General features: G+C 48.6%; 2 protein-coding genes across 12 annotated transcripts in view; both read right to left on the bottom strand.

Annotated features, from left to right (window-relative positions):
- CLSTN1 (calsyntenin 1) overlaps positions 1-13,756 on the bottom strand; it is a 523,112-nt gene that overhangs the window by 113,157 nt on the left and 396,199 nt on the right. The gene's annotated exons all lie outside the window — the stretch shown is intronic.
- CTNNBIP1 (catenin beta interacting protein 1) overlaps positions 1-13,756 on the bottom strand; it is a 53,146-nt gene that overhangs the window by 15,288 nt on the left and 24,102 nt on the right. For 6 of the 11 annotated variants that reach the window (XM_004272369.3, XM_049712814.1, XM_049712816.1 and 3 more), the window contains 2 exons: positions 3,187-3,305; positions 2,536-2,626 (listed from right to left, as the gene is read on the bottom strand). The exons of 1 other annotated variant lie outside the window; for it this stretch is intronic. In XM_004272369.3, the coding sequence (XP_004272417.1) occupies positions 2,536-2,626; positions 3,187-3,282 (187 nt within the window). In that variant the 5' untranslated portion in view covers positions 3,283-3,305. Of the gene's footprint in view, positions 1-2,282; positions 2,468-2,535; positions 2,627-3,186; positions 3,306-3,919; positions 11,905-13,756 lie in introns of those variants that run through there. 4 more of the 11 variants (XM_033432881.2, XM_049712823.1, XM_049712817.1 and 1 more) reach the window with 3 other exon arrangements.

Raw genomic sequence — 13,756 nt, 5'->3', positions numbered from 1 at the left:
CCCTGTGGCATCAGCTGAGGTCGGCTCTGCCAACGGGGAAGGTGGGCAGGCTAGAATGTTATCAAAGCCCCATTTGGCCCCATGGTGTGGGCAGAAATGTAGGGTCCTGCTCTCAGGCTTGAACCTCCATAGTGGGAGAGACTGGACTGCTTGCTGTTTTGTTGGCACAAAGAAAATACAGTAAGCCTGTGAGGCTTGTCGCTGGAGGTGACTGTGGGGCGAGGGGCAGACTGAAGGGCAGCCCAGCAGCAGAGAACCATCTCCCCAGAGATTCTCACCCAGCTCCAGGTTCACTCCCAGGAGCCTGCTTCCCGGAGAGAAGTACCCAAGGCCAGCCTGTCTGTCTGTGGACGCCCCACACCCAGGAGGGCCCGGATTCCAGGGCCACGAAATCACACCCACAGGCCCACGGCTCACTCCTGACTGCTCAGCAGTTTCAGGCCAGGTGAGGTCACCGTGACTGCCTTAAATAACTCAGCAGAGCTCATTTTTATTTTCAGTTGTTGGTTTAGCTGAGCAAGACAAAAAGAGTTCTCTTAAAAACACTTTTTAAAACTTCCCCTTTAAACAACAAGGTCCTACAGTACAGCACAGAGAACTATATTCAATATCCTATGAGAAACCATAATGGAAAAGAATATTTAAAAAAAGAATGTATGTATATATGTAAAACTAAATCACTTTGCTGTAGAGTAGAAATTAACACAACATTGTAAATCAACTATACTTCAATTAAAAAAAAAAGAAAAAGAAAAATAGGAAACCAAAAAAGCCATTCAGAATCTAAAAAAAAACTTCCCTTATTGTAAAAGAAATGTATGCGCAATGTTAAAAAAAATTAGTTTTACAAAAAACTGTGTGACTTGGAAAGTCAAAGTCCCTTATGTGGTTCCACCCTCCATCAAAATTTTCTCTAAACAACCTGGTAAATATTCTTTCAGCTTCTTTTGCTCTATACACATACATTCGTGCGTGTGTGAATATGGGCAGGGGGTAGGGAGTGTATATGGTGGTGTTTTCTATACTGACAGTTCTATAGCTTCTTTTGATTTTTTTCCCATTAACAGCTTTCTACTTAGAGGCATTCTTACCCCTGCAGCTCAAATTCAGGTTAACCCAGTGACCCAAGACCAGGCTGGGAGAAAAGGTGATGCCCCAGGGACTCAGAAGCCTGAGGGTTTCAAGTGAATGCGGTTGGGGAGCAGGGGAGAGGGACCCACGCTAAAACCCAGATCAGCCCTGGAGGAGAAAAGACCTCTCCCAGAAGAAATATCCCAGGACGGGGTGGGGGGGCAGACTCCACACCCCTTATCTCCTCCCCAGCGGTGGCTGACAGCCCAGCTGGCGCAGACAGGGTGCGGCACGAGGGTGGCCCGGGCGAGAGGCTGTCCCCGGGAGCTGCTGGGGCCACGGGAACACCCTCTACATTTCTGCTGACTTGGGCGCACAGGCTGGGTCACACCCAGCGTCAGAGCTCGGGAACCGGGTCCTGCGCCAGGGCAGAGCCCGGCGTGTGACATCCAGGAGAACAAGGGCAGCCTCAGGAAAAGCAGTCCCGTGTGCCAGGTCTGCTCACCTCCCCGGCCTCAGGGATCAGCAAACACGCCCATCAGCACTCTGCTCCTGGGAGCCCGCTCACACCAGACAGGTCACCGGCTGCACAATTCAACAGCCAAGAATTCCAAGCAATTGGAAATTGGTGGTCAGGGTCCTGGGCTACAGGGTCAGGATAAGGCTTCCAGAAAGGGAGAGCCCATTAAGTGCCCAGCAGCTTCCTGCAGCTCCAGGACAGACAGAGACAAACCCAGCTCTGCAATCGGGCTGCAGGTTTGCATCCTGGGCCCCCCAGGAACTGGCTGCAGTGGCTTATTGCTTCAGAACCCCCGTTTCCTTGCCTGCTAAGTAGAAGTAATACAGCTGGCAGCTCAAGCCTGCTAGACAATAAACACTCAGTGTTATCCACTACCATTATTACAACTGGCTGAGGGTACTCAAAAGAGAAATAGCTCCCTTGGGCACACGGAGACCTCCAGGACCACTGGGGCCACCTTCCTGGGCACAGCCAGGAACACAGCAGCCACTGTGCAGCCCGCACCTAGAGCAGGCCCCTGCACACAAGGGTGGTTTCCTTGTCCCTGAACAGGGTACTCGGGGGCGGGGGGCAGGGGCAGGCAAAGGCTGAAGAAATGCAACCACCAGAGCCTCTGCAGCTATGGGGCCCCCAGACACCTCCATTTCTTCCTCTTCCTCCCCCAGGCCTAGAAAGGGATCCCCCCCATTACCTGATTGGGTCCTTGGCTCCCAGCTGGGGAAGGAGAAGGGACCGGCCTGGAGGCTCTGGAGGCTCTGCAGGCTCCACGTCTAGACGCTGCCGCCAGCTGGGGCTCAGCTCTGAGGGTGAGGGAGCTGCCGCCCCGAAATCTCTCTCTCGTGGACCACCCATCTGGAAGGGCTGGAGCTACGCTTTCTAAAGGAACCACAACTTGCTGTCGCTGGCCACGCGGGCCCTCGACTCTCCCTGGTCAATGGACTCACCCTGGTCGATGGAGTGCTGGGGCAGCTGGCTGAGCTGGCTGCTGACCACCCCCGCGTAGGTGCGCAGGAACTCCTCCTCGCTGGGCGTCAGCTGCAGGGGCGAGAGGGCTGGGTGAAGGGTGGCCCGCACCCGCTCCCTGGGCCTCTGTTGTTGCGAACTGACCTTCTAGTTCCAGGGTGAGCACCCTCCCCCCTCTGCTCCCACCCCTAAAACTTGGTCCATGGGGCCCACAGGCCTTCGCACCGGGATCAGATAGGGGACGGGGATTCCAGCATAGGGCAGGCCCTGCTTGGGGAGCCCCTCCCTCTCCTGTTGAGAAGGGCCACTGCACATCTGCTGCCCTCTCGGTGGCTGTCCTGCCCGCCGGTCACCACCGGAAGAGAAGACTCCCGGTAGAGGGGAGGAAAGGAAGGTCAGGGCCTTTAGGACCCTCACCCACTTGGCCCAAACATGGCACAGGGAGTGCCATGCCAAACTGGACATGCTGGTGCCTGTGCCCGGGAGCCTGAATTAGCCACAGCCAAGCCAGAGGCCTGGCATCCCCATCCCCAGACCACAGCTGCTACAGAAGGTGGTCACAGCCCCTCTGCCCGCCGGCATCAGGCACCCTCCCTGGGAGACCTGCTGCTCGACGCCCCGAAGGCACTCACGTTGGAGCCCATCTTCCTCAGCATGAGCAGCACTCGGACCTTCTGCTGAATGTACATCTCCTCCGGACTCTTCCCGGGGGCCCCCTCGCGGTTCATGCCCTGGCCAGCTCTGGGGACTCCTGCAGAGCGAGGAGAAGCATGGGGTGGGGCGGTGTCAGGACGAGACACACCCGCATACCGGCACAAGTTGTCAGGCCGCCCATGTTGCATCAGGGGCTCGTTTCTGAGAGCCCAGAGCAGGTGGCGAGCTGCCCGTTCCTCCCTCACGCCTGCTGGCCCGACAGCCAGACTGAGCAGGGATCTCCCCGGAGCAGGCACTGGTGGCCAGCCCCCTCTGTGTGTGGAGCTGTCAGGCCCAGGTGGCTGAGCTGACCCAGACTTCTTGCCAGCTCTACCTTCCAGCCACCCCTCAGCAAGGCTCCTGCTAAGAGCCCAGGAGATGTGCTGCATGAAACCCAAAGTGTCCCCGTCTTTCAAAGCCAGCAACTTCCATGAGGAGCAAAGTGACATGATCAGAGGCAGCCGGCTGGGGCCTGTAGCTGGAGAAGCCATGGGATCAGTACCCAGCCCCCAAACACCAAGACAGCTCCCTCTGCAAAAGTCCCTGACGAGTTCAAGAGGCTGCCTCCTGGGCTGGGCTCCAAGGAGTCCCTCGATGGGGACGGCGAGCCCGGGGCTGCGGGCACACACACCTGCCCGGGCTCGCTGCCGCCACCCTCACAAGCCCACCCACCTGTCACAGGGTGGCTCCTGCACGCGGCAGCTGCGTCCAGGTGCAGCAGGGACCCGACCTGCAGAAAGGTCCCAGGAGAGAAGTCCCAGGGTTTCCTCCCTCCAGGAGGAGCTGGGGGGGAGGAAGCCGGGTGTGGAGGGGTTTGGGTTACACACTTGTAACTCCTGGATGAGTCAGAAATAACGCAGCAGCTGGTGGGGGTGGAGCCCTGGCAGCCCTGGTGCCAAGGAGCTGCGCTCGGAGGACCAAGGGAGCCAGGCTTGCGGGCCAAGGACACTCCTCACACCATCCATCCCTCAGGGGCCAGCCAGCCTTGGACCAGCAGGCTCTCCCAGGTGAAGGGCAGACTCAGAAAGGCGCCAGAGCCCTGGGCAGCAGCCTCCCTGGAGGCTCCTGTCAACCGCTCAGTCCCCAGAAGCTAACAGGGGCTCCGGCCCTAAAAGCCTGCACAATAGGGCAAAATGTGTATTGCGTAGCAATGCAGCTGTGCACTCAATGCAGTGCCGTCTACTTACAGGGCCTTCCTTTCCACCACCAAAGCCCAGGCTCCCTCTTCTACTGTCTGCTATCCTGTCACCTCCTCCTGGTTCAGAAAAGGGTCTAATTAACACTGGTAACCAGGAAGGAGGGGTGAGCTGCCTGCAGAATGACCTCTGGTGAGAGGCAGCCAGCCGTCCCCTGGGGCCAGGTGCACGAGCGCAGCGGACAGCCCTCAGTTCCCAGCACAGCTGAGTGGAGAGGCTCGGTTCTGGGGGATCACTCCTCCTCCTGTCCACCCCTTCTCACTTCCTTCCACTCCACCACCCAGCGCAAGTAGCCGGAATGATTTTTTATTTTTTTAATTTTTATTTATTTATTTTTTTTATAAGTTGTGTGCTCTTTTTTAATTTTTTTATTTTATTTTATTTATTTTTTTATACAGCAGGTTCTTATTAGTCATCAATTTTATACACATCAGTATATACCTGTCCATCCCAACCACCCAATTCAGCACACCACCATCCCCACCCCGCTGTGGCTTTCCCCCCTTGGGGGGAAAAGTTTGTTCTCTACATCTGTGTCTCAACTTCTGCCCTGTAAACCGGTTCATCTGTACCATTTTTCTAGGTTCCACATACATGCGTTAGTATACGATATTTGTTTTTCTCTTTCTGACATACTTCACTCTGTATGACAGTCTCTAGATCCATCCACGTCTCAACAAATGACTCAATTCCGTTCCTTTTTATGGCTGAGTAATATTCCATTGTATATATGTACCACAACTTCTTTTTTTTTTTTTTTTTTTTGCAGTATGCAGGCCTCTCACTGTTGTGGCCTCTCCTGTTGCGGAGCACAGGCTCCGGACGTGCAGGCTCAGCGGCCATGGCTCACGGTCCTAGCTGCTCCACGGCATGTGGTATCTTCCCAGACCGGGGCACGAACCCATGTCCCCTGCATCGGCAGGCAGACTCTCAACCACTGCGCCACCATGGAAGCCCACCACAACTTCTTTATCCATTCGTCTGTGGATGGGCATTTAGGTTGCTTCCATGACCTGGCTATTGTAAATAGTGCTGCAGTGAACATTGGGGTGCATGTGTCTTTTTGAATTATGGTTTTCTCTGGGTATATGCCCAGTAGTGGGATTGCTGGATCATATGGTAATTCTATTTTACTTTTTTAAGGAAACTCCATATTGTTCTCCATAGTGGCTGTATCAATTTACATTCCCACCAACAGTGAAAGAGGGTTCCCTTTTCTCCACACCCTCTCCAGCATTTGTTGTTTGTAGATTTTCTGATGATGCCCATTCTGACTAGTGTGAGGTGATACCTCACTGTAGTTTTGATTTGCATTTCTCTAATAATTAGTGATGTTGAGCATCCTGTCATGTGCCTCTTGCCCATCTGTATGTCTTCTTTGGAGAAATGTCTATTTAGGTCTTCTGCCCATTTTTGGATTGGGTTGTTTCTTTAATATTGAGCTGCATTAGCTGTTTATATATTTTGGAGATTAATCCTTTGTCCATTGATTCGTTTGCAAATATTTTCTCCCATTCTGAGGGTTGTTTTTTCATCTTGTTTATGGTTTCCTTTGCTGTGCAAAAGCTTTGAAGTTTCGTTAGGTCCCATGTGTTTATCTTTGTTTTTATTTCCATTACTCTAGGAGGTGGATCAAAAAAGATCTTGCTGTGATTTATGTCAAAGACTGTTCTGCTTATGTTTTCCTCTAAGAGTTTTATAGTGTCTGGTCTTACATTTAGGTCGCGAACCCATTTTGAGTTTATTTTTGTGTATGGGTTAGGGAGTGTTCTAATTTCATTCTTTTACATGTACCTGTCCAGTTTTCCCAGCACCACTTATTGAAGTGACTGTCTTTTCTCCATTGTATATATATCCTTGCCTCCTTTGTCATAGATTAGTTGACCATAGGTGCATGGGTTTATCTCTGGGCTTTCTATCTTGTTCCATTGATCTATATTTCTGTTTTTGTGCCAGTACCATATTGTCTTGATTACTGTAGCTTTGTAGTACAGTCTGAAGTCAGGGAGTCTGATTCCTCCAGCTCCATTTTTTCCCCTCAAGACTGCTTTGGCTATTCGGGGTCTTTTGTGTCTCCATTCAAATTTGAAGATTTTTTGTTCTAGTTCTGTAAAAAATGCCATTGGTAGTTTGATAGGGATTGCACTGAATCTGTAGATTGCTTTGGGTAGTAGAGTCATTTTCACAATATTGATTCTTCCAATCCAAGAACATGGTATATCTCTCCAGCTGTTGGTATCATCTTTAATTTATTTCATCAGTGTCTTATAGTTTTCTGCATACAGGTCTTTTGTCTCCCTAGGTAGGTTTATTCCTAGGTATTTTATTCTTTTTGTTGCAATGGTAAATGGAAGTGTTTCCTTAATTTCTCTTTCAGATTTTTCATCATTAATGCATAGGAATGCAAGAGATTTCTGTGCATTAATTTTGTATCCTGCAACTTTACCAAATTCATTGATTAGCTCTAGTAGTTTTCTGGTGGCATTTTAAGGATTCTCTATGTATAGTATCATGTCATCTGCAAACAGTGACAGTTTTATTTCTTCTTTTCCAATTTGTATTCCTTTTATTTCTTTTTCTTCTCTGATTGCCACGGCTAGGACTTCCAAAACTATGTTGAATAAGAGTGGTGAGAGTGGCATCATTGTCTTGTTCCTGATCTTAGAGGAAATGCTTTCAGTTTTTCACCATTGAGAACGATGTTTGCTCTGGGTTTGTCATATATGGCCTTTATTATGTTGAGGTAGGTTCCCTCTATGCCTACTTTCTGGAGAGTTTTTATCATAAACGGGTGTTGAATTTTGTCAAAAGCTTTTTCTGTATCTATTGATATGATCATATGGTTTTTATTCTTCCATTTGTTAATATGGTGTATCACATTGATTGATTTCCGTATATTGAAGAATCCTTGCATCCCTGGGATAAATCCCACTTGATCATGGTGTATGATCCTTTTAATGTGTTGTTAGATTCTGTTTGCTAGTATTTTGTTGAGGATTTTTGCATCTATATTCATCAGTGATACTGGTCTGTAATTTTCTTTTTTTGTAGTATCTTTGTCTGGTTTTGGTAACAGGGTAATGGTGGCCTCATAGAATGAGTTTGGGAGTGTTCCATCCTCTGCAATTTTTTGGAAGAGTTTGAGAAGGATGGGTGTTAGCTCTTCTCTAAATGTTTTACAGAATTCACCTGTGAAGCCATCTGGTCATGGCTTTGTTTGTTGGAAGATTTTTAATCACAGTTTGTTGGAAGATTTTTAATCACAGTTTCAATTTCATTACTTGTGATTGGTCTGTTCATATTTCTGTTTCTTCCTGGTTCAGTCTTGAACGGTTATACCTTTCTAAGAATTTTTCCATTTCTTCCAGGTTGTCCAATTTATTGGCATAGAGTTGCCTGTAGTAGTCTCTTAGGATGCTTTGTATTTCTGCGGTGTCTGTTGTAACTTCTCCTTTTTCATTTCTAATTTTATTGATTTGAGTCCTCTCCCTCTTTTTCTTTTTTATAAATTTATTTTATTTATTTATTTTTGGCTATGTTGGGTCTTCGTTGCTGCACGCAGGCTTTCTCTAGTTGTGGCGAGTGGGGGCTACTCTTTGTTGTGGTGTGTGGGCTTCTCATTGCAGTGGCTTCTCTCATTGCGGAGCACGGGCTCTAGGTGCCTGGGCTTCAGTAGTTGTGGCACGCAGGCTCAGTATTTGTGGCTCGTGGGCTCTAGAGCGCAGACTCAGTAGTTGTGGTGCACGGGCTTAGTTGCTCCGCGGCATGTGGGATCTTCCCAGACCAGGGCACGGACCTGCATCCCCTGCACTGGCAAGCGGATTCTTAACCACTGCGCTACCAGGGAAGCCCCCTCTTTCTCTTGATGAGTCTGGCTAATGGTTTGTCAATTTTGTTTATCTTCTCAAAGAACCAGCTTTTAGTTTTATTGATCTTTGCTATTGTTTTCTTTGTTTCTATTTCATTTATTTCTGCTCTGATCTTTATGATTTCTTTCCTTCTGCTAACTTTGGGTTTTGTTTGTTCTTCTTTCTCTAGTTCCTTTAGGTGTAAGGTTAGATTGTTTATTTGAGAGTTTTCTTGTTTCTTGAGGTAGGCTTGTATAGCTATAAACTTCCCTTTTAGAACTGCTTTTGCTGCATCCCATCGGTTTTGGATCGTCATGTTTTCATTGTCATTTGTCTCTAGGTATTTTTTAATTTCCTCTTTGATTTCTTCAGTGATCTCTTGGTTATTTAGTAATGTATTGTTTAGCCTCCATGTGTTTGTGATTTTTACATTTTTTTCCCCCTGTAATTCATGTCTAATCTCATAGCATTGTGGTCAGAAAAGATGCTTGATATGATTTCAATTTTCTTAAATTTACTGAGGCTTGATTTGTGACCCAAGATGTGATCTATCCTGGAGAATGTTCCGTGCGCACTTGAGAAGAAAGTGTAATCTGCTGTTTTTGGACGGAATGTCCTATAAATATCAATTAAATCTATCTGGTCTATTGTGTCATTTAAAGCTTCTGTTTCCTTATTTATTTTCATTTTGGATGATCTGTCTATTGGTGTAAGTGAGGTGTTAAAGTCCCCCACTATTATTGTGTTACTGTTGATTTTCTCTTTTATAGCTGTTAGCACTTGCCTTATGTATTGAGGTGCTCCTATGTTGGTTGCATATATATTTATAATTGTTATATCTTCTTCTTGGATTGATCCCTTGATCATTATGTAGTGTCCTTCCTTGTCTCTTGTAAGCTTCTTTATTTTAAAGTCTATTTTATCTGATATGAGTATTGCTACTCGAGCTTTCTTTTGATTTCTATTTGCATGGAATATCTTTTTCCATCCCCTCACTTTCAGTCTGTATGTGTCCCTAGGTCTGAAGTGCGTCTCTGGTAGGCAGCATATATATGAGTCTTGTGGGTTTTTTTTTTTTTTTTTTTTTTTTTTTTGCGGTACGCGGGCCTCTCACTGCTCTGGCCTCTCTTGCTGCAGAGCACAGGCTCTGGATGCGCAGTCTCAGCGGCCATGGCTCACGGGCCCAGCCGCTCCATGGCATGTGGGATCCTCCCGGACCGGGACACGAACCCGCGTCCCCTGCATCGGCAGGCAGACCCCCAACAACTGCGCCACCAGGGAAGCCCTGGGTCTTGTTTTTGTATCCATTCAGCGAGTCTGATTTGCTCCTTGTCTTTTGGTTGGAGCATTTAATCCATTCACGTTTAAGGTAATTATCGATATGTATGTTCCTATGACCATTGTCTTAATTGTTTTGGGTTTGTTTTTGTAGGTCCTTTTCTTCTCGTGTTTCCCACTTAGAGAAGTTCCTGTAGCATTTGTTGTAGAGCTGGTTTGGTGGTGCTGAATTCTCTTAGCTTTTGCTTGTCTGTAAAGCTTTTGATTTCTCCATCGAAACTGAATGAGATCCTTGCCAGGTACAGTAATCTTGGTTGTAGGTTCTTCCCTTTCATCACTTTAAGTATATCATGGCACTCCCTTCTAGCTTGTAGAATTTCTGCTGAGAAGTCAGCTGTTAACCTTATGGGAGTTCCCTTGTATGTTATTTGTCGTTTTTCTCTTGCTGCTTTCAATAATTTTTCTTTGTCTTTAATTTTTGCCAATTTGATTACTATGTGTCTCGGCATGTTTCTCCTTGGGTTTATCCTGTATGGGACTCGTTGCACTTCCTGGACTTGGGTGGCTATTTCCTTTCCCATGTTAGGGAAGTTTTTGACTATAATCTCTTGAAATATTTTCTCTGGTCCTTTCTCTCTCTCTTCTCCTTCTGGGACCCCTATAATGTGAATGTTGTTGCGTTTAATTTGTCCCAGAGGTCTCTTAGGCTGTCTTCATTTCTTTTCATTCTTTTTTTTTTTTTTTTTTGCTACGCGGGCCTCTCACTGTTGTGGCCTCTCCCGTTGCGGAGCACAGGCTTCAAACGCACAGGCTCAGCGGCCACGGCTCACGGGCCCAGCCGCTCTGCGGCATATGGGATCCTCCCGGACCGGGGCACGAACCCGTGTCCATTGCATCGGCAGGCGGACTCTCAACCACTGCGCCACCAGGGAAGCCCTCTTTTCATTCTTTTTTCTTCATTCTGTTCCGCAGCAGTGAATTCTAGCATTCTGTCTTCCAGGTCACTTACCCGTTCTTCTGCTATTGATTCCTTCTAGTGTAGTTTTCTTTTCAGTTATTGTATTGGTCATTTCTGTTTGTTTCTTCTTTAATTCTTCTAGGTCTTTGTTAAACATTTCTTGCATCTTCTCGATCTTTGCCTCCATTCTTTTTCCGAGGTCCTGGATCATCTTCACTATCATTATTCTGAATTCTTTTTCTGGAAGGTTGCCTATCTCCACTTCATTCAGTTGTTTTTCCTGGGGTTTTATCTTGTTCCTTCATCTGTTACATAGCCCTCTGCCTTTTCATCTTGTCTGCCTTTCTGTGAATGTGGTTTTTGTTCCACACGCTGCAGGATTGTAGTTCTTCTTGCTTCTGCCGTCTGCCCTCTGGTGGATGAGGCTACCTAACTGGAATGATCTTTTTAAAAGCCAGAATGGATGACATTTCTCCCCACTCCAACCTACCCCAGGATACGCTTCACGCCCTTGCCAGGATCCCACATGGCTGGCTCTGCCTCTCGCTCCCACTCCTCCCCTCTGTCTAGCTGGCCCCCAGTTTGTTTCTAGGACCTGCCAAGAAGCTCCTCCCCAGCAGCCTTTGCACTCGGGTCCCCAGGCTGGAACTGGCTTCTTTTCCGCTCGCTTAGATGCCTTCCTGGGGAGCCTTTCCTGACTGCATGACCGCGGTAGGTCGTGCGCCCCACCCAGGCCCTCTTGGGCACGTGGTCCCATCACATCCCAGTTTCTTCTTCTTTTGTTTCTTTTTTTAGGCCACACCATGCGGCATGCAGATTTTAGTTCCCCGACCAGGGACTGAACCCGTGCCCCCTGCATTGGGAGCATGGAATCTTAACCACTGGACCACCAGGGAAGTCCCTTGTCCGCTTCATAGAGCACCTGCCGGGGTGCTCACTCACTGTCTTCCTGCACCTGCTGGAGGGCCGGGGCCGTGGCTGCTTCGCTTGCCCCGTCTTCCTTCAGCCCTGGCCCAGTTGGCTGAAGAGAGAACCCAGACAGCCTGTGGGGTCTGGGCTTCCACCCCCTACCATCTCCACATCACTTACGGTCAAATACAAGTCCCTAATCCAGTCTCCATAACCAAATTTAGCTTTTCCAAAGACTCTCATTCCTGAGTATTTTGTGTGCCTTGGGCTGTCGTGTTCTCCGAGGTCATCTGAAATGCTCCATGAAGACTTCAAATTGGGAATTAGGGCTTCCAGGGGTAAAAGTCTTCTGAGTCTGTCCTGTGTCCAAGGGCTAATGGTCAGTTGGCCCTCTCCTTGTGGAAGTCAAGGGATTGGCCACTAGGTGTCGCCACACACAAAAGAACCAGAGCCCCAGGGCCACACCCACCCGCTCCCCTACCTCCGTACTACTGCCCCCTCATCCCCCACCCCCTCGGCCCCCAACACAAGCTCCCCAACGGCGCTTCTGGTTCAAGGCTTCATAGTGGTCCTACTGTCACAAACCACCCCCAGTCCTGGGTCCCAGAGCAAGCTCTATCCCCCCATTTAGGGGCCAGCTCTACCAGGCAAGGATATGTCTCTGGTTTTGCTGTGTGTCCCAGGACCTCGGGACGCTGGCTTCACAGAGATTGAGAGCCCCTTCCTCACTGTCCTTTCCTGACCACCCAAGCTTCCTCCAACAGAGGTATGAAGGCTCAGAACCCACAGGAGTGTGTGTGGGTGCCCGTCTCAATCATTTTACACGGGGTCTATTTCACAGAACTTTGCTCCTCCCAACAATCCTACCCTTGGCGTCACGTACGGACCGGTTCTGTTCCACTGTAGCTCCACTATCCCCGGGGACCCACCACGCTCACACTGTGATTACCAGGGGGTCTCACACACCCAGCCGTGGGCCTGGGGTGTCGCTGGTGTCTGAATGGGTCTTTGGGGCCAGGTCACTCCCTGTTCACACTTCCCTGGCAGAGACCAGTTCTTAAACTGTTACTGCTTGCCTTGGGAGGACTCCTGCCCTTCCTAAAACTGCTGGTCTTCTAGGATTCTTCGAGCTCTAGTTTGAGCTGACTCCACCCTGCTGCCTGACAGAGAGAACACCCAGGAATGGGTCAGGGCCGACGGCGGCGTGAACACGTGTTCCTGCCCTCCACACTCCAATCCTGATGGACGGGAACATTGGGACCTGTTTACATAATTCTGTCCGAAACAGAAGCTGCATCAAGGGTGCCAATGTGAAGGAAATAATTGAAGAGAATCAACCACAATCAACCCAAACAACAACGACCTTTCAGTCGCTGGTAATGCTGCAAGTGTATTACAGTGCGTTTGAGTTTGGTGCCTATCCAAGCGAACATGTGGTTAAGTTTTCATCACAGTTTTGACATACATCAGATTAACTTCACTTGAGAATTCTTATTCTTCCCTGTAGGGATCAAGAACTGGTCTCCACTAAAATGTGTTTAAATTACCTAAGTCCAAACTGCAAAGAATTTGGACACAATAATTATTCATTCAGTCCTCAGCTGTGAGAGCTGAAGGTAAGGTAATGCTGCTTCTCACGTATGGTCTCCTGGCGACCCCACAAACACACCACCGCCTAAGATGGTGGAGCTTCCATCCTAAATCCTAAGAAAATCCCTCAGTGTTAACTGCCCAAGTCAGAGACAGACCTGCTCCCTCTCTTAAGATATAACATTCTGGAAGCTAAACAGGGAAAGGCATACATGAGCCAAAACATAGAAAATGGAAAGAAACAGGCAACTATCAACTATGCAAACGAAAGGCGAGGGGAGAGGCTTGTGGCTAAGTGGATGCTGTGTCACAGATATCCACGGCTTACGCGAAAGTGGGCGTGATTCCAGAAAATCACACCTGATTGGGACAAATGCACTTCAGAGAAACTGAGTTCCATACATTCACTGCAGACACACGGATGCATTCACCCCCACACACACACCTTCTACACACTTCTGTTGGTTCTGAGCCTGCATCTCTGTTGAAGGAAGGTTGGTAGGTAAAAGACAGTCAGGAAGGGGTTCCCAACCACTGGGAAGGGTGCTTACAAAGTGACAAATGTGGCTCGTGGCCTGGAAGGCCGCACCACATTTTCTGGGAGGCATCGAGGTCATCCGTAAGATACCACGTTCCTGCCCAGAGATTAGAGGGACCTAATCTCTATGCACATGAGCTCCAGCTTGGAAACAGCTGATCTCACTTTGGAAGAATTGGGAGGTAGGGCAGG

Source organism: Orcinus orca, chromosome 1 (assembly GCF_937001465.1).
Source record: "Orcinus orca chromosome 1, mOrcOrc1.1, whole genome shotgun sequence".
NCBI lineage: Eukaryota > Metazoa > Chordata > Mammalia > Artiodactyla > Delphinidae > Orcinus > Orcinus orca.
Note: the sequence above shows the minus strand (reverse complement) of the source record. Positions and strands in the feature narration are given on the sequence as shown.